General features: G+C 42.5%; 1 protein-coding gene across 5 annotated transcripts in view; it reads left to right on the forward strand.

The window, feature by feature from the left end:
• Positions 1–19,785, forward strand: part of LOC118302678 (transcription initiation factor TFIID subunit 4-like) — an 82,851-nt gene that overhangs the window by 2,166 nt on the left and 60,900 nt on the right. For 3 of the 5 annotated variants that reach the window (XM_035629012.2, XM_035629018.2, XM_035629017.2), the window contains exons 2-7: positions 2,566–2,726; positions 10,489–10,632; positions 12,044–12,196; positions 12,923–13,045; positions 13,552–13,641; positions 14,647–14,856. In XM_035629012.2, the coding sequence (XP_035484905.2) occupies positions 2,566–2,726; positions 10,489–10,632; positions 12,044–12,196; positions 12,923–13,045; positions 13,552–13,641; positions 14,647–14,856 (881 nt within the window). The remainder of the gene's footprint in view (positions 1–2,565; positions 2,727–10,488; positions 10,633–12,043; positions 12,197–12,922; positions 13,046–13,551; positions 13,642–14,646; positions 14,857–19,785) is intronic. The other 2 variants (XM_035629015.2, XM_035629016.2) reach the window with 2 other exon arrangements.

A 19,785-nucleotide genomic window follows, 5' to 3' on the forward strand; every position in this document is an offset into this window, starting at 1 on the left:
ATGTGTGCGTGTTGGTTTATCTCACAGTGTTCTGTGTGGATGTGCAGGGGAAGCGTTCAAGTTCTCCAGTGGGCCTTACTGTTTGTTCCACAGGATGGTGCCTGTGTCGGAGGTAAAAGATGCCGTTTGATATGTGCATTAATCCAGTGTAGTTGTACTGTGAGTTTCCCCATGGGTGGTCCCAGGCAGAATCAAACACTTCACCCACCAACTGAGCTTCACAAAGTACAAAACTTGCAGCTCTGCAGCCTCTTTAAAAATCAATAATGAAAAATAATGATAAAACTTACATGAAGTTTGCAGTGAAACTGTATCGAACGGATTTTAGTTGTACATTTTTTGTAAATGTAATTAATGCTTAACTTTTTGACTTAAGTCTCTGTTAAAAGATCAAGCTTGTGTTATTTTTTTTGTACCTCAAATGATTGAACGTATAAAACAGGACACTTTCCATTCAAATCGTATCAGGATGTGCTCACCAACGTATTCATGTTCAGACAGTATAATGCCACAAAAACAAAATGCCACGTACACAAGCAGACAGTCAAAAGCATATCCACCTTCAGCAAAGTATTTACATCCGTAGAAACACACTAGAATGACACTCAGTACAGCGCAGAACACTCTTACACATGATTGTCTTGTTTCTATAGTGAAAAATATCTGATATCTGATATCCAAAATGATTTATATGTCATAAAACATGGTTAAAAAGAAAAGAAAAACGTTCCTGGATCCACCCCTTAATGTAATGGGTCCTTCCCAGGCCCAGGCCCCATCCTGCCACCAAGTTTGGTGGGAATCAGCTTGGCTGTTTTTGCGTAATCCTGCTTACAAATAAACCAACAAATAGACACGGGTGAAAACATAACCTCCTTGGCGGAGAAAAAAACTTTGAAATATTCACCCACAGTACATACAGACACAATATATAATATGGTGAGCATAAAGTGCCAGTGTCAAGAGGTCACCTGTTGTACGAAGTTGTAAGTGGCGGTGTTTTTAATCATGTAGATCACTTTGTTTCTCAATACATTGAGAACTGGAGTTGCACTCGGTAGAGCGTACTGTCAACCGACCGGCAACAGTCCCCTCAAATTCCATCGAGCTGCACCCAATTGCAGACACTTGTATATCAGTCCACTAAATATGCCTGATTTGTTTCCATCAAGAGCCATGTTTTATTCCCTGGGAAATCTGTAAAAATGTCAACAACAAAAAAAATTGCAGTATCTCGCAATGTTAAAGAAAGAATTCCTGTATCTGCTTCCTTGTCCTGATCCAAAAGTTCTTTCTTGGCCCATGTCAATATCCTTCCACCAAGTTTCAAGGAAATCTCTTTAGCAGAAACTGGTCAGAATAGTTTTTCTGCTGCACTGCACACAGACCATCGATATTGAATGATATTCGGCGTCATCTCACCTCAGGAATAATTGTTCTGTCAAATAGTCAAGACAATTACCAGAATGTGCCATTACCCTGTCTGCTGACCTCATGTCTCCTTTACTTTATGTACATTCTGCACAGATAAACAAATGTGTAATACAACGTTGCGTTTTGATCTGACAAAAGCTACTTCACAGAGTGCTACTATAATGACTGCAGCCGTAGCCGTTTAGAAAGAGCAAAGACTCTGACTGTGTAATTAGCTCATGGTCACAACTTCAATCACATTTCTCAACCTCAGACTCAGTCATTTGTGCATTAGTCTGATATCAAGCAAGGTCTTGGTCTTTTGTTGCTATTGAATAGGCTATGATTAATGTGCCCTGATATATGTGATCAGCAGATTAGGAAGTAATATGTTTTATTCTACACGACGATCCCGCAGAGTGTGTTCTCACACCTTTACTATGGCCTCCAACAAGAGACCGAATACACTCATTGTTGTTTTGTTGTCAGTTCAAAGGCGCAGTACATGATTTTAATCCATTACACTTTTCGGATTTTTCCACACGGGCTTGGCTCTGTAAATTGAATACCCCCCAAAATTGGTACGGACCGCACCACACAACACTATGTGCAGTGGGTAAACATCACTCCCTGACACCTGAAGAGACGAGCTAGTGACAATTGATAAAACTCAGGGGTTTTGGCCTCGTGGTCAGCGCGTCTGTCTCACATGCCCGAGGCTGCGGGTTCGAGGCAGTGCAGTCAGAAAAAAACCAACAATCAATCCTTCTCCAAAATCGCTTACTGCCCCTTTAACTCCTGGTTCTCTCTGTTTCACTCACGGTTAAAATGTGGTTGTTGCTGTGGTTAACTGCAGTTTATTATTTCCTGATGCACGGATTTAAAGCTCTTGTTAATTATTGGAGTAATACTTGAGATGTCTTGTTATACAGATCGATCAAATGCTTTCCCGTCAGTCAGATGTAAGCATTTTCTGTGGCCCAGGGTTAGCGGGTTTGAAATTTGCTAAACCTCGGCCATAGGATGACCCTTAATCTGTGCATCCACATCCGACACGTACATGCATTTAACCATAGTTCCTGGTTGTTATTCCATTCAGGGACCTTTTTGTTGTCGTGTCCCCTCTAATCAGTGTTCCCTGTTGTTCCTCAGGAATGGTGCTTGTGCGTACGGAGCTCGGCCAGCTGGTGATGGTCCCTCAGCAGGCTTTGGCTCAAGCTCAGGCCCAAGCTCAGGCCCAGGCGCAGAACAACATCTCCCCTCGACCCGCTACCCCCACCACGGGAACATCCTTCAGAGTAACAACTCCACAGGTGAGACTCTGCTACACAACTCACATGGTAGCTGCCACCTGCAGACTCCCATTAGTATGACTTTTGGCACACAGTGTTCCTGCTCATGTAATGTTTCTTTACAGCTAGACAGGGACAAGATAAGGGATCTTGAGACAGGTTATGAAATAGTAGCATTTAAATACATAAATGGTTGTGTTTCGTGGTATACCTGGATGTGGCATGTATTACAACTCCTCGAATAATGTGTTTCCAACCACAAAACAGATTATGGATCATCTGATTTATCTGTGCATGTGTACATCACACACACTAGACTTCACTGGAGAAATTCATAATTCAAATTCATTATTCATAATTTGGTGATTTTCATGTTGGTAAGGTCCAAAGAAGTCTTCTTCCCAAACATCGGTCTGTAGCCCATGCTCTTCCATCTCTGCTAAAGGCATGTATAATATGTACAAGAAAAATGACTCTAACTATGATGAACTATCTTAATTGAAATGAAAACACCAAATATTTGATTTAATATTAACAGGAACAGGAACCTGTGCGGCAGCGAACATAGTGGTTTTTATGTAACCAATGCAATTTAATCAAAAAAATCCAGGTTAGCTCAGATCCTGTGTAGTGGCTCAAGGCATGTGTAACAGGGTTTTGGAGCCACTAATATGTACCCCACCTTTCCTTCTTTAGCCACGAGAAAATCCCAAATGATTGTCTTTACAGAGGAATATCCCATCATCTTACTATCCCTCCTCTCTAGTGTATACTCTATTCATAGCATATACTCCATATGGAGTCAGATGCATTTTCATGTATGATTTAGTTGCTCTGTGCATCACTATCTCCTGACAAGAAAGTCTTGGGCTCTGTGTGGAGTTTACAGGTTTTCCCTACATTTGCCTTAAAAAAAACACTGTCCCCCAAACTGGAGTTGGTCCCTTGGGCGCTGAGTTGTGGCATGCCAGTGCTCCTGAATATTTAGGGTGAATACATTTCTCCACATGTGTCATGAATGTAATAATGTTCCCGTGGTGAGAACTTTGGGCGGAAAATGTACAAACCTGTAACCTACCTGTTGTCAGTACAGTATTCCAAGCCTGTGGTTGAGCCTGGGAATAATATTATTTCTGAGAAATAATCTCAGATATCCAGATGTTGCTGCAAGAAAAATTGTGATTTCTCTATCCAACAGTGAATGTCAGACAGGGAAGGGGGCGTACATCTGCATTTATCATCAGCATTACTGCAAAAAAGTGACTTTATGCTGTTAAATAACGTGGCCCAGAGGAGGCATGTATGAAAAACAGCAACAAGTGGAAAACAACTCTTGTGGGACAAGAGTTCGAAGTTGAGGAGAAGTCGGTTTATTTGTATACAGTATATTTTATATACAGTCAATGGTATCATGTAAAAGAGAAAAAAATACGTTGGATTGGACCGTGGACAGCTCCTGGTGCTGAAATGAGGTGTTACACACTAACCAGATGAATAACAGGTGAAAGAGAAAACCTCTCAGTTTTAAATAAACAACACGTCTGGTCTGTCAGATTAAATTTATCAATATCGAAAAATCTAAAATAGGTTTGTTTCAGTACATGACATCGAGGACACATTACTGTATTTTATTAACAGCTTCATTTCGTTGCCAAGAAAACCTTGTGGAGAATAAGATGCGTGTGTCTTTTTGTAACAGTTTCACAGCTTTAAAATTGTAATGTAGCTATTTCATTTCCAAGTCAAATAAAAACAAAAACAGAACAAAATCAAAAAAGTATTAAGGTCATAGCCCTTTAGTAAGACAGTCACTGTTCTGAGAGCTGGAGCATGGCTGCTCTGTGTGAGCATAATGCAGAAGGCTGGTTTCTATGCCAGGGTTGATTAATAAATAAGTAAATACGTTAAAGTTCTTAAATGAGCGCATGTTACTGCATGGTTACATTTGCCGTTTCAGACATCGTGGTATCTGCTGCACGGATGCAGATGTTACCAGTTCTTCTCATTTATAGTAGAGATGTTCCAATTCCGATTCCGGTATTGGAAATGTCTCCAGTACTGCAAGAAATGCCGGCTCAGTCCCACATGTAAATTGCGAAATGTACCATATTGTTGTTTTATACTGTTATCGTGAAAGATACAGACTAAAGGTCTTTTATTTTTCTTAATCGTGGCTGCACGTTAACAGCTATTTAAAGGAAGTAATTGTTGTGTATTCCTAGGTTTATTTATTTTTCAGTTATGGCTGTCAAAGCAGATTATAAAAGTAGTTCTATGGCTTCATTATCTTTATGTATCTGTTTTTCAAAAGGTTTAACTTGAGCCAGGCCAAACAGAAACTGTAGCAATCATCTCTTCCATAGCAGCATACAGCTGTTAAAATTATGTTTTATAAGTTGTTATTTTCCCAAATGCACTGGTATCAGATCGGTACACTGTATTGGCCAAAATGCAAAGTCCAGGTGTCAGATTTGGTATCAGGAAGGGTAAAATGGTATCAGAACTCAGTCTATTTATTAGTTCTGGCAGTTGAGAGGGCATCAGCCTCAGACCTCCTGGCACTGGGGTAACAACGACAGTGACTGTACATATGAAAAAGTACAGACACATGTTTAATTGTTCTACAGTCTCTGCATAATTTCTGTCAATGTTGCATTTTTCAAAACTGATCTGACAGATTCAATTGGAGAAATCTGATCTGTGGATTTGTACAGTTGATGCTGGCTGGGCAGGTCCTCATTACATGAACGGCTTAGTTTTAGACCCTAATTGGGATGTGATTAATATGTTTAACTGTGTAATTATAATGGATGGGTAGGCTTGATTATTTTTATGTATAGATTAAACTGAGATTAATAGGTGAATTAATGTCTCAGGGCTTTTTAATGACCCCATGGGGCACGTTCATCAAATCTTAATGAGCTTCTGAAACATTAATTGGAATTTGCTTATTATTACCTGTGGATACATCCTTCATGTAAAAACGTGAGCTTGTGCTGGTGGCTCCACACCTTCATTGATTTAGATAATGAGGTTACCACACACTTGGCCCCCCACAGTTTCTCTGTAAATCAAGGATGACAATATTTAAATGGCATCGACATTACAGTGGCAAAGGAGCACAAATTAATCTGCCTATTATATCTCAACCTTGACTGACTGTAGCATTTCCTTTATTGATCTCAGAACATCAAGTGCAGACATATCAGAAGGGCTCAATCATTCACCTTGGCATTCTGAAAGCATGCATACAGTTTACAGTATTGAAAAAATAATTATATTAAGTGCTTGTTATAGTTAAAGTACCTGCAAGAAGAACATTAAGTACACATCTGTTGTCCGAGTGTAATTGATAATTAATTGGTCAGCAAGGGAGGCAAATGGATCTGATATGACATATATTATTTATTTAAAACCTAAAACTTTGAGGTATGATATGCAACTACATCAGAAGTGGAAAGAAAATTGAAAAACAAAACATTTAGCATTTAATCCAGTTTGCTATCTTGCAATTTTTTTTTCATTATTTTTTTTTGATTATTTTCTCAACTGATTCTTTTCTCGACTGGTTTAGTGAATTGTTGGCCCTTAAAACATGAAAAGGATGAAACCGAGCCCATTGCAATTTCTCATAAGCCCAAACCGATTGATTCAAACTGTGTGTGAGTCCCAAAGCCAAATACAGAGTGATTATTCATCCAGATATTTAGTTTATAATCAGAGAAGACAGAGAAAATATTCTGGTTTGTGGAGCTGGAACTAGTGAATCAAGTAGACTTTTGAGTGATGAAAAAAAAATTCAACAAATTATCGAAATTATGGCCAAATTATACAAAAAAAATCAGTCACAGGAAAAAAAGAAACGCATTTCACCTTCAAATGCCAACCCACAATGTTTCGAAATGATAAAAAATAAATTGTATTTGTTAATGCTAGTAAATTTATTAAAGTATCTTGTTCCTCTGTGGAAAACACATTCCATCTTGAATTTAAGGTGATTACATTTTCTTTTCAGCAATGTCTGGCTAAGTTTGACAGTTTATTGAAACTCAGGGGTCAGCAAATTAAGATGCAACGTTTCCAAATCATTAGTAATACGATTCAAGTGCCTTGTGAATTACACCTGTTCATCTGTTCAGATTATGGAAGACAGACCCAGAGGCAGGAGCCTGTTATTCATGCAAGGCGAGGTGCTGAATATTATCTCATCTTACAGCACCAATCTTTGTTCTGGCCTCGCGAGTTTGGAGTAACGAGGCCACGTGAAGATGTTTGGCACCTGCTCGTCACATCACTGACTGCGAGCACAAGTGACTGACACTAGAGGACAGCATTTCACTGTGCTTTACATTTGGGCCAGACTTCACCTCTGTATTCATACTGCTGCCGCTCGGTGTTTTATAGACTGTATCTTCGAATGTGAAAAGAGAAGAACAGTAGAAATGAAATTAATTAAAATGAATAGAAATCAAAATATCATGCGAGTGCATGATGCTGTCAGATCTAATGATACATGTCCAAGAAATGCAGCCTACATAGTGTATCCACGTGCTGTAATGTGTAAACTGCAGTGTGTACTGGATTAGTGTAGGTGAACAAAGCTTCGTTTGGTAAACCCAGCATACAGCAGGAGTGTTACACTCTTCATTACTGAGATAAAGCTTCCATTAGGTTTTTCTATTCAAAGGAAATGTTTACTTTGAGTTTCAGTACTCTAATTCTTCCGAAGTCTAAAAACCTCACTTATCCAACCTATGGCACGTGCGAATGTTATCGCCAAAATCATTCTCAGACAGTCCACAGGCACTCATCCCCCAGTCTCCACGGTAGCCCACCAGCCTCACAAAATCGAAGTCCCAACCAGTTACACAACAACGCCCCCTCCCGCCTCGGTGCTCAAAGCCAGCCAACCCGCATCCATCCTGATGTGAACCCCTCTCAAAAGAGACTCGCAGATTGTCATCGCCTCTCAACAGTCACACCGTTGATAAATTGGCGGGCCGCGGCGTTGCCGTCTCGACAGGAAAAGCAGTAGCAGGGAAATGAAAGGGAATGGTGTTTATTCCCAGAGCTCAACCCCTCTGTCGGCCTGTCACTCTTCCCATGACCCCGAGGGGAGAAACGGAAGGCATCCTGAGCTTCCTTCCTTCCATACCTGTTAAATCATTCATCATCCAACTGCCTGATTATTTTAAAAAGCCAACAAGGCTTTGGTTCTTCAGTGTGTTTGTTTGTGTGTGTCTGTCTGTGTGTGCGAAAGGGAGAAAGAGGCATAGCCGGCGGTGGGATGCATCCCGTGGCTCTAACCCCCCCGTCACCCCCTCCACCCTCACCCCTCGTACACCCACTTCCCCCGACTTGTCAGCGCAGTGCAACATTCTTTTGGATTCTACAAAACTTTTAGAGGAGGTGGAGCTCCCTCCTCCTCTTCCTTAAACTATTTTCCTTTGTCTCTTTGTCTCCATCCTCCTGTCCTTGGCAGTTTATTTGTGTGCAGTTTATTACGTTGTGTGTGTGTGTGTGTGTGTGTGTGTGTGTGTGTGTGTGTGTGTGCGTGTGCGCGTGTGTGTGCGTGCTCTGGCCTGTCTTGTGTATAGAAGGCTCAATGCCAGAGGTCAAGGCAGAGGCCCTTGCAGGGTTGCCTTGGCCAAATTGTCAGGAGATCAGCAAGGATGTGTGTGTGTGTGTGTGTGTGTGTGTGTGTGTGTGTGTGTGTGTGTGTGTGTGTGTGTGTGTGTGTGTGTGTGTGTGTGTGTGTGTGTGTGTGTGTGTGTGTGTGTGTGTGTGTGTGTGTGTGTGTGTGTGTGTGTGTGTGTGTGTGAGAGATGAGACACTTGGCAAATGCGTGGCTTTGTGGTGGTTGGCACTTCGTTGAGTTATGACACATTTCATAGTCTACCTGTTTTCTTTTGTTTAAAGTCCATACTGTTTATGGTAATACACCTACTGTATTAGTTTTACTTCATACTGAGAACCTACAGTATTTTCATACTCGACCAAGTGCTCTGTACTGATATAGTATCTCATGAATTAATATATCGTTGATCTACTGAAAAATACCGTCTACTACTACTACTCACACACTGGCACTGGTGCTTGGTGCCTCTCATGTCCTCAGCGATATCGGAAAACAGCCCAAAGATCAAATAAAAAATGACACATGAATGCACACAAATTACAAACGAAATAAATCACATTTACCCAGGAAATATTTCAGGAAGAAGTCGTCTGTGTAAATCCTATCCTCAGTCCCAGTTTATGTGGAGTAAAGTGTAAGCAATACAATACTAAAAAAGAATCTGTCCAAATACTTGCACATACAGTTTAACTGTCTTAACCTAATCTCTCTCATCCGTATCCTGCGGGATCTGTTTGTGCTAAATGTAAAGTTTCATGTCTCTGTCATATGTTTTAATGTGTTGTGAAGTGACAACTGTGCCTGTGTCATCAAACCTGATGACTTCTTTGACGATTTACAGATTCAAGCCAGGGGCTATTATTCATACATCAGTTTACAACTGTATTCTTTTCTGGCCTTATTAGTTGTCATAATTAATTTAGTGGCCAATAATGTCTCCTGGATAAAATGTGAAATAAAGTAATAACTGTGGTCAGTAAAAGGCTTAGTTAGGGACTTTATCATCTTAGTTGTGATGATCAAACTTTATCTACAATACATGTGGCTTCTGGTCCTTGACAGCATCAGGAATAGATGACATGTTTCTGGATGGAATTTGGTCTTTGTAGATAACATCTTATGCTAATTTATTTATTATTTCAGTCATACCAATTATTATGATGTCTGCAATTTCACTATAGCAAAGGCCATTTAGTTAAGCTATTTTCAGAATGGAAACATTTGCATTCCAAGACACATCAGCTCTACATGACCTCTACGAACTAATCATCCTTTGTCTGTTCAGCATTGTAAAGTAAACGCCAATGCGGAAGCTTTGAACAGCTTGATTGTAGGCAGTAAAATTTAAACAATGTCATAACCTACAGTCATGAATTTGTTGCCTTTAGGAGACGTTGGATTAACAATCTCTGTCCGAGTTGGTCAGCCGTGACATTAGAGAAAATCAGCACACGAGCATGCTTACGTGCTAAATTATGCAAAAATAATGATCTGAAAAGCAGCAGTTTAACTATCAACCAATTCCCAGAGATTGCTGCACTTTTCAGACAAAAATGAAGTGGCAATCAGACATCAGCATCCAATCAACTTTCTTATACAGTAAAACCTACTGGATTCAGCCAAACGTTGATATTTTATATTTTCCACTGTTGTTTTCCAATATATCACTTTTACACTTTGCGGCAAAAGGACAACAGGGGGCGGGGTTTCCCCGATAGATCATAAAATCATGAATAGAAACGGAAATGTGAACCCCGTCAGACCCCAGCACAACGCCACCATGACCCACTGGCACTTCACCAGACGTCCACTTCTCCGTTTCAGTCTTCGAACTTTCCCAACATGCTGCCACATTCTGTCTTCTTTCCTGCTGTCATGACCTTTCCTCATCTCTCTGCCAGGCACGCTACTCCTCAATTCTTCCTCTGTTGCTCTCTCGCCCCTCCCTCTGTCCTTCGCCCAGAAACTGACCTTGTCTCACCTTCGCTGTTTGTCGTTCTCTTTAGGTACCTATCGCCTATCCTCATTTATCTCCCCATTCTCCCTCGCCCAGCCACTTTCTTTAATGTGTTTTTGCTCTCTGTTTTCCTGTTCCCTCTCTTTCTCTCTCTCTCTCTCTCCGTTGCTCTCTTTCTTTCCCTACAGTCGGCTGTGACCTCTCAGGCCAACAGGCAGTGTCCTTTGACTCCAGCCAAGATGGCCCCATCTCCCGCTCCCACTCCTTCCAGCCCTGCCCTCCAGACCTCCTCCTCTTCCTCTTCTTCCTCTTCCTGTCCGGCGCTCCGCCCAGTGAGATAACTCTCCTTATTTGCCTGTTTTTCTGTCTTCTGCCTCCGACGCCACTGGGAACATTTAAGGTCGAGACATAGTATTGTGACTGAGTGGTGGTCCAGAGCGGATTTTTTTGTTGTGTCAGTAGATTGGAACCCAAAGTGTGTGTGAATTCCGAGCTGTGCTCGTGGATGGCGCCCTTTACCACCAGCAATTGAAGATTGAGGTTTTTTAATTATCCTGAACAAAGTTGCCGTGAAACAACTTTGTATTTCAAAAATACAATAATGCGAAAATAGTAACTTCTGCATTGAGTAACTTGTATGAATAAAAACAGTTATGTTTAAACATCAGTTATATGCAGAGAAAAATGGGAACAATAATCCTGATTCCCGTGAGCAGAAAACAGGTATAGCTGCTGGGCACTGCTGCCCTGGCTACACATCATGTAACATCCTGTTCCGTACACCGGCACCGCTGGTGATCACATTTGAAGTCGAACTCTCCTGTTTCTACAAAATGAAAGCTCTACAGGCCCCGATCAGACCCGGTGTGTTTCCTATTCAGACGATGTGTATCCTCGATGCACAGTTGAAATGCTCCGCAGATTTAACATCCCTGCTTGTATCTGAATTTATTGGTGGGGGGAAAACTGCGATCTTTGCTAAGCAGAAAGCTGCTACAATGTGCCCAGAGAAGAGGATTGTTTGGTGTCTTGTCTAGTTGACAGTTGATCTGTCCTCAGTGTTTGAGACATTTCTTATCATATAGCCAGGCAGCCGTTCAGTGCAGATAGGAATATATTTTGGTTCGCACAACACTTACACGGCTTCATCACATACGAGGACGTACATGTTTCCTCGCCCCCGTCCATATGTGGCTTGAGTCATCAGACCCTGATGCATCCTCAACTTTTCGGGTGCATTCACACCTGGATTTAGAACTGTCACCTTAATGATTGTGTCTCGCAAGATGCATTTTATTGCCAAGTGTGAACAGGCCCTGGGAGATCCGAGAGAGGTCACGAGGGCTTCGGAGTGAGAGACTGCTTTTGGCACCTCTTCTGTTGAGCAAAATGTATGTTTTGGATGTGAGACATGTCCTAGTCATTCATTCCTTGAAATATGCTGATGATAAAGTAGGAAATTGGCGATTAATGTTTGGAATTACAGGGTGTCTAAAGTCTTAGGAGGAAGATGGAACTTTCCCTTGTCAGGTATGTGATTATTGAGAAAAGGCTTTATTGCCTTTTCCAGCCTCTAGCCTGTCACCACCTCCGCTTCCTCCTTGTCTGTTAAGCGATGTCCACCGAAGTCAGGACACCAGATGTGACAGGAGCGCTGTGGCGCCTGCCTCCTGTTCTCTGTGGCCTTGCTGCAAGCGAGGCGTCACGTCCTGTTTATCTCTCTGTCTCTTCTTGCTCTTCCAGAAGGTCCCCGTGGCGCCAGCCATTGCTGTGACGGCTCCGCAGAAGACCCCCGCAGTGATGGCGCCCCAGGCCCCGGCCCAGGCCGCCTCCCAGCCAGTGCAGCCTCCGCAGACGGGCGTCGCAGCGCCCCCCGGAGCTTCTATCGTGTCCCAGGTCCGCTCTCTCTCCCGCGCTCTTCCATCGCCCACACTTCACCCTCAAGGGGCGTGAGCACTGTCACAGCTGCCAGCAGGCTGTTTGTGTCACAAGCTCAGCCCCGGAACCCACAGCCTCACCGCCTCACACAGCTGGCCACGGACAAAGAGTCTCACACATGCCCACACACATTGGCATTCATACATTCACACAAGTGCATACCAACCCAAGGACGCACAGACGCAGACATAAAGGAACAAACCCTTGATGAACGCATTCAGGGACGTAGAGATACGGGCATAATGTGGTATAATGCACACAGAGACATATAACATACAAACAGATGCTCACATCTTCAAATATCCAGCCGGCGAGATTTCATAGGGGCTACAGTTGGCTGCCACTGGCAGTTTGAATGGACATGTGCCATGTCTCATTTGGCTGCAAAGATTAAAGGGAAACATGCTCGGTGTGCACAATGCTCTGATACATGACAGATGTTTGTCAGACCCTTTATTTATCCCAAATAATGTCATTCATTTATCTGTGGCACAAGTAATAATTAAGGAAATACAGCACCAATACAAGCCATTCTAATCCTATATTAGCTCAACATAAAATCCTTCAATATTCATTCCTGTTGCATCTTTGATCCTCTAATCTCTGAAACACTGAACAAATTGACAAAGCTTCCACTTTTTTACAATATTAAATAGAAGGATAATGTTTTTTTCTTTCGTACAGGAGATGCAAGAAAATGTGAAGAAGTGTAAGAATTTCCTGGCCACACTAATCAAGCTGGCGTCTCACAACTCTCCGTCCCCCGAGACCTCCAAGAACGTGAAGTCTCTGGTTCAGGACCTGCTGGTGAGCTTTGAAAACCAACTAGCAAACAAACACTGGTCATATACGGTGGACTTTATGGAATTGTTTTAGTGTATTTGGGTAAGTCTGGGACTGCTGTTTAGTCTGACATCTACACAAACTGCCATAATCTTAACAACCATTCCTTTTCTATAGCCAACAAGGCCGAGTTTCTGAAACATCGGAATGAGAGTGTTCCTTCTTGTTCTTAGCTTTCTGCACTTTTAAATGTTGAATTTGTCGCTTTTAATGGTGTATTGTACTAAATATATGAAACCCCTAGATGGCAGCATGCAACTCTGTCCAAAACTCTCCTTTTCTCTGTCATGAAATGTCATCACACAGAGTTACTATTGATGAGTGGTGCCAGGATGAGAGTTGGGTAGCTGATCATCGGCTCCGGTGATGGGATTTCATCTCTCTGTGTCTTCAAGTCACTATGGTGTGCTTCACTTACTCTCTGGCCTCTCTTGTAGAGTGGCGTTTAAACTTTACCCTTCACCTAACAGGATGCTAAGATTGAGCCGGAGGAGTTCACCAGCCGGCTGCAGGCTGAGCTCAAGTCGTCGCCGCAGCCTTACCTGGTGCCCTTTCTCAAGGTGGGGTTCTTTGCTTGAAATCGTCTTCATGATCTCCTCTCTACATCAAATGTGGTTCTGCCTCCTGTGCTGACTGAACCGATGGCTCTCTGAAGGGGACAGTTAAACTTTTCCCTGTCCTCCTCTTCGGAAATTGGTCATTTGAATATTCTACGTAACAATGAATCCTCCACCCGCCTCATGAAGTAGTCCTCTCGACAGAGGCCCTGTAGTGTGTTCACTGGACCCCTTAGCTACTTTTGAAATTGACCCCTGAAATTGTTTCCTAAACAGCTCCCTGTTGTTCCCCCTGAATTCATCCCCTAACCTAAAGCTGCTCCTCTCAAGTAATGTCCTGACCCCCTGAAGTAGTACCTTCCCTGGCACCAGAGCCACTGATGGCAAGGCCTGACAGTAGAATGACACAATCAAACACACACACACACGCACACTCACACAACCTCCGGTGTGACTTCTGTCTTCTGTGTGTGACAGTGCCCACCCGCCAGCTGTCTCCGTCAGTAGCCAGCAGGCTTCTTCAGCAAACCGCGATGAGTGTCGCATCAGGGCGTGCCACCGTCCGACCCAGGCCACAGACACACGTTGTCATGCAACGTTAGGTCGCTTACGTCAAAAAACCTGCCTGAAATAGTCTGTATGGAGCAACAACAGCTCCTCAGGTCAGCCGTGACAGTGGGCTATCAGAAATAGCAAATGGCATGTACAGTGCACGCCATGTAAATCATCCTAAAATAATATTAGACAATTTTAAGGTAGAATTACTTTTAGTTTTTTTTTTTACAAGGTAGGAAAGGGCATGAATCATTGTGTAAAAAATGGACAAATCGTCATATGTCTCCGCAAGTGTTTTCTTCAGCAGTCTGCCACCATGCTTTTGTGAAATCATAACTAAATTAGCCGGTGACCGCAGCACTATTTGTTTATGCAGCTGTGTTTAGTATTTTCTCATGCACGTCCATCTTGCTCTGCGACTATAAACTCTGGCCTCTCTCTGCCTGTCAACAGAAGAGCCTGCCGGCCTTGAGGCTGTCTTTGCTGAATAGTCAACAGTCCCTGACCCACCCCCCGCAGCCGGGAGTCAAACCGGCACCCGGCGGCATCCCTCCTGCCATTGTGACTGGGCCAGCTGTCCGCATACGCCATCCTAATAGCGTCAGCACCACTACGGGTGCCAGCGCGCTGCCCGGCGGGACGCTCGGACATGCAGCTGCCATGGTATGTATGGAGCAGACCAACTGGAACAGACAGTCACTCCTGACCTAAACCAATTAAATCCAAAGTAAGGAAGTGTCTTACGTTGATCACACATGTAGGATAAGCTTCAGCCGTTGGATCCCTAACATTAAAGTGACATTAAATAGACCTCTGTGTTTGTGGAAACTGGATCACTGCAGCAAAATGCAAAAGATAAAATGTTATATTGCCGAACAAGTGGTCTTATTAAAAATGTAAATGTACAGATGCAATTGTGCAGATGTGTCTCATGTGCTTTACTGTTATTAGATGACCATGTGTGTAAGGTGAGTACGGAGGGAGTTGAAGCTTTACTGGTCAGGTCATAGATAGGACAGATATTTACCCACAATATTCTTACATTCAATACAGAACCGTGCAAGAATGTGATGGATGCAGACCTGTGGGGAGCATGTGCCTGTGTGTGTGTGTGTGTGTGTGTGTGTGTGTGTGTGTGTGTGTGTGTGTGTGTGTGTGTGTGTGTGTGTGTGTGTGTGTGTGTGTGTGTGTGTGTGTGTGTGTGTGTGTGTGTGTGTGTGTGTGTGTGTGTGTGTGTGTGTGTGTGTGTGTGTGTGTGTGTGTGTGTGTGTGTGTGTGTGTGTGTGTGTTGTTGGATCTTACACAAGGCTGAACCATCAGGCTGGAGAGTGTCACAGTGCCATGGCTGGGAGTCACATAACCACTTGTGAGTTGGAGTCACAGACTCAATGAGGAAACACACTCAGTTTACCTGGAAAAAAAAGGAAAAAAGCTTCAGGAGAGGCTTAGGATTTATAAAATATGTGTAGTTATCTTATTAACATTATTCTGAATTCAACCTGGACAGATCTACATGTAGACACAGCAGGAACACGTACAGAAATATTTTATGTCTTTGAAAATAAAGAAAAAAAGAAATTGTAGATATGGACTTTAATGAGACACAGTCATGCGTAGGCTTTGGCCATTGGAGATACTGTATTCACTCCCCGGAGAAGCCTAGTCTGAAAAACAACTCTGCGACTGGCCTCTGCTCCATTCCACCGATCAGAGCAGATGGTGGTCAAGCACTTGGCTCACTCAAAGGCACCTTGATGATAATTCTTTACTCAAGGCCTGACTGTACTTTGAAAGCTGATTAGAAGAATGTGACCCAGGAACTGTACAGTCGCTATACTACTACTAGTGCTTCTACTTGTATGATTAATAAAAAAATATATTGATCACAGACCTGTTATTATAACAATTCAAATGATTTTCTTCAGTGTTAATTTAGAAGAAATGAAATCAATTTCTCAGCTCATATCAGCATATACCATAATTTTCAAAATGCACAAAACAAAAGAAGAAATGGAAAACTAGTGGCTGTCCTGGTCGCTGCTTCAGTGCTAACCATGGTGACTCTTAGTGGCAGAGTCGAGAGGACATATACACGCCAGTGTCCCCCTGCCCCATCCTGTTCCACAGATTTGACCCGACGGACACTGACATGAATGAGCTGAAGGCAACTCTTTGACTGCACCAGTTTTCAGTGTTTTCGAACAAAAAAGATTCCATTATGAAATCATTTGAGAAATGCTATAATCACAAAAATGTTTTACACATTTTTACACATTTAAGTACGCTTCCTTTGGGTGCTTTGTGAGACAGGGTATAAACCCAACATCCTCTGGTTGAAAAACACTCCCTCCTTCATATTCCTGATATGAAATGCACTGTTGTACAGTGATAAAAGAAAATTGATTACCAAGTTTAAAAATATTACTTTATAAGGTAACACATAATGAATTCAGTTTGTTCAACTTATAGTTAACTAGTTAAGAACAGAGCCAGACCGATATATCGGTTGGCTGATAATATTGGCCCATATTAGACTTTCACAGATATATCCGTATCGGCCGATATTTTAAGAGCCCGACTGATATCGGCCAACTGTTTTGAGCGTTTTAAATGTGCATTTATGTTTACATTTTATGTAAAATAAGTGTTTGTTATAAGTTCTATACATTTGTTTCTATTTGTATCTTCATTTATGAAAAAAATGAATGGTTAAACTCAAATATCAAGCCTCAATTACATGTCTTTGTCATGAAGGTTTGATATAGACATCTTAGGAATCATTGACAGATTGAAAAAATAAATAGATACATAAATATACAGTATATATCTGCCGATGTATCGGTATCGGGAATCTTGTACTCCCAAATATAGGCATTGGCCCTAAAATATACATATCGGTCGGGCTCTAGTCAAGAAGTTAACAAGTGAAGACAATTGAAAACTTTAATTTGAGAGAACTTATTTCATTTGTGTGTTACCAATTGAAATATTTGTTTTTTAAGTTGCCAAGCAATTTTCTGTATATAATGACTGTGCCGGCCATATGTTGTATTACAACCTATGACCATCCGGAGCTCGACCCTGCAGGTTACCTGGTTTGACCTCAGCTGTGTCCTCACACTGTCACTAGCTTACGCCCGAGCGACAGTGTGAGGACACTGCTGAAGTCAAAGCAGGTAACCTGCAGGGTCGAGCTCGGGACAGTCAACAGCCTCACTCTGCTAACAGCTGTGCCGCTTGACCGAGTGTGTGTGTGTGTGCGTGTGCGTGTGTGCGTGTGTGCGTGTGCGCGCGCTCGTCTGTGGAGGGGTCAAGTGAGGTCAGACTCTGGTCTGGTGCAGGCAGAAGGATGGGCGAGCTAGAGGGTTCTCTCTCCTCCTCTCACTTTTGCGCCTGCTTCCTTCTCTCCCTTTCTTCTCTCCCTCTCTCTCCATTTTCCTTTCTATCCTTTTCCCTCCCTTGCTCTCTCTCTTTTCTCCCCTTACCCCCCCTCCTCCTCTGCTCTCTCTTCATCCCCTCCCACAGTTTCTCTCACTGTATCTACCCCCGCACACTCTCTCATCTCATCTCCCTCCCTCTCTCCCTCTCTCCGTTAACCGTTGAAGGGTGAAGCGAGGTAACTAGGTCAGCCCCCGGGTCAATTTTAAAGCAATGTGGCGGCCGCAGTCTATGTCCAGAACATGCCTCTGGTCTCTCTCACTCTCGCTCTCACTCCCATCTCTCCCTCTCTCTTTCTCACGCACACACGTGCACACAAACACACACGCACAGCACACACACACACATACGTGAATACAACACCAACATAAGCTATCACACAAAACATTAGTAAATGATCGCCCCTGGCACATCAACAGTTTGAAACCAGACAGCTAGTTGAATTTGGCTAAAAGAAAAATCTCCTCTTACCACAGTAGTGCAAAGTATATAGACGTGTTATATTTGAAGCTTGCCACTGTAGTTACACAAAAACAAATCTGCCTTGTGACTTTTAAAATGTCATATCTCAGATGTAACGGGTGCATGGAAATTTGAAACAACTATGGTTTGTTTTGGAGGAGATCAGTTGTAAGTTTTAAACAGTACAAAGTAGAGGAAAGCAGAAGATCGGACGAAAAAGTTGGAATTTCAAAATATACATATTTATTTTTTTAAACAACAAGGAAGAAACAACGTTTCAGTCAAAGACTAAATACATGTTTTTAATGAAACTGAACCTTAAACGCCCTCAGGGTAAATGATCTATGGGATGAATGGACTCGATGAAACAGTGAATGAATGGGGAGTAGTAACTAGGCCACGCCACTACATAGCAGTGCATTCTCCAATGCAACAATGTGAATGTGTATAAATGTACAAATGTATAGGTTCATTACATGTGGAGTTATATGTACAGTAGGAGGTAACAGATATATTTCAACCTGTTTCCTAAAGTAATATAACTACAACACTATGCATCAGTGCAGCTGTTGGTTATTAGTCACAGTTAAGCCGCAGTGTCTATGTGTGCCAACGTGTTTGTTACATAAGTCGTGACATTTACAGAGTACACATATTATAAATATGAGTATGATTACTTTCAACAGGCAGGGTCGTCGCAGAGATGAATGAAAGCTGCCTCTCCACGCTCACCCTGGGTTTTTGTGGGAAATCGGAGTGATCACCTACTCAGAATCCGCATGATGTTCTCAGACCAAATACTTTTCATTAAAAGGAGCAGCTTATGTCACAAATGTTTGCAGTAATTTAAAAACAATACGTTTGCAGTAATTGAGAAAACATCTTACGTTTACTTCAACTAATTTAACTAATGTTAAAAAGAACAAACATGTTTGTTTTTTTGTTGTGTCGCCGGCTGGCCAGAGGTGCTTGCTATCTCTGGCCAGCCGGTGCCGAATCTATCCCCCCCCTTCCCTCCCATTCTAACAGGCCCCTGCAGTGGATCTCTGGGGAAAAATGGCCTCTGTCTTTTTTTCACTAGCTTGAACAGTAATATAGCATGTGTCAGGGAATGGAAAACAAGGCTGAAAAATATGCAGCAAGAAGCAAACTGGTAGAAATGGATGACTGAGCCCGAGGCCCGGCCTGTGGCTGCTACCAAGGAAGGAAGTGACTCTAATAGCCAAGCACAGCCCCTTCACCCCGCTCTGCTCCTTCTTCTTCTTCTTGTTCTTCTTCTTCTTCTGCAACTAAACAACTTTTTCCACCGCAGTCTCGACTTCTTATTGCCTTTGTCTTATCTGGAAACGCACGCAAAAATGTGGGTCACACGCAGTGACAGAAATCCATCCTCCTCGCGCGGTTTAAGTTGATCTCGGCGTGCTCAGTGCCGTGTGGCGAGATGGCCGCTGGAGCATTTATCGTCCTTGTATTTATTCTTCCTCTAATTCTCCTATTTATCCCGTTATTAATGTGTCACAGTGACAGGAAGGAAGGGAGCAAAAGTTTGTTTTTCCTTGAACAATTTCTCCTGCGGAATGTGCACAAACAGGCAGTCGTTGAGCAGACAGTGCAGTTTTATGCTTTTTTTTTTGAATCTCTCCCTCTCACTTTCAAATTGTTCCACTCTGTGAAAAAAGCCACAGCGAAGTA

Source organism: Scophthalmus maximus, chromosome 4 (genome assembly GCF_022379125.1).
Source record: "Scophthalmus maximus strain ysfricsl-2021 chromosome 4, ASM2237912v1, whole genome shotgun sequence".
Lineage (NCBI taxonomy): Eukaryota > Metazoa > Chordata > Actinopteri > Pleuronectiformes > Scophthalmidae > Scophthalmus > Scophthalmus maximus.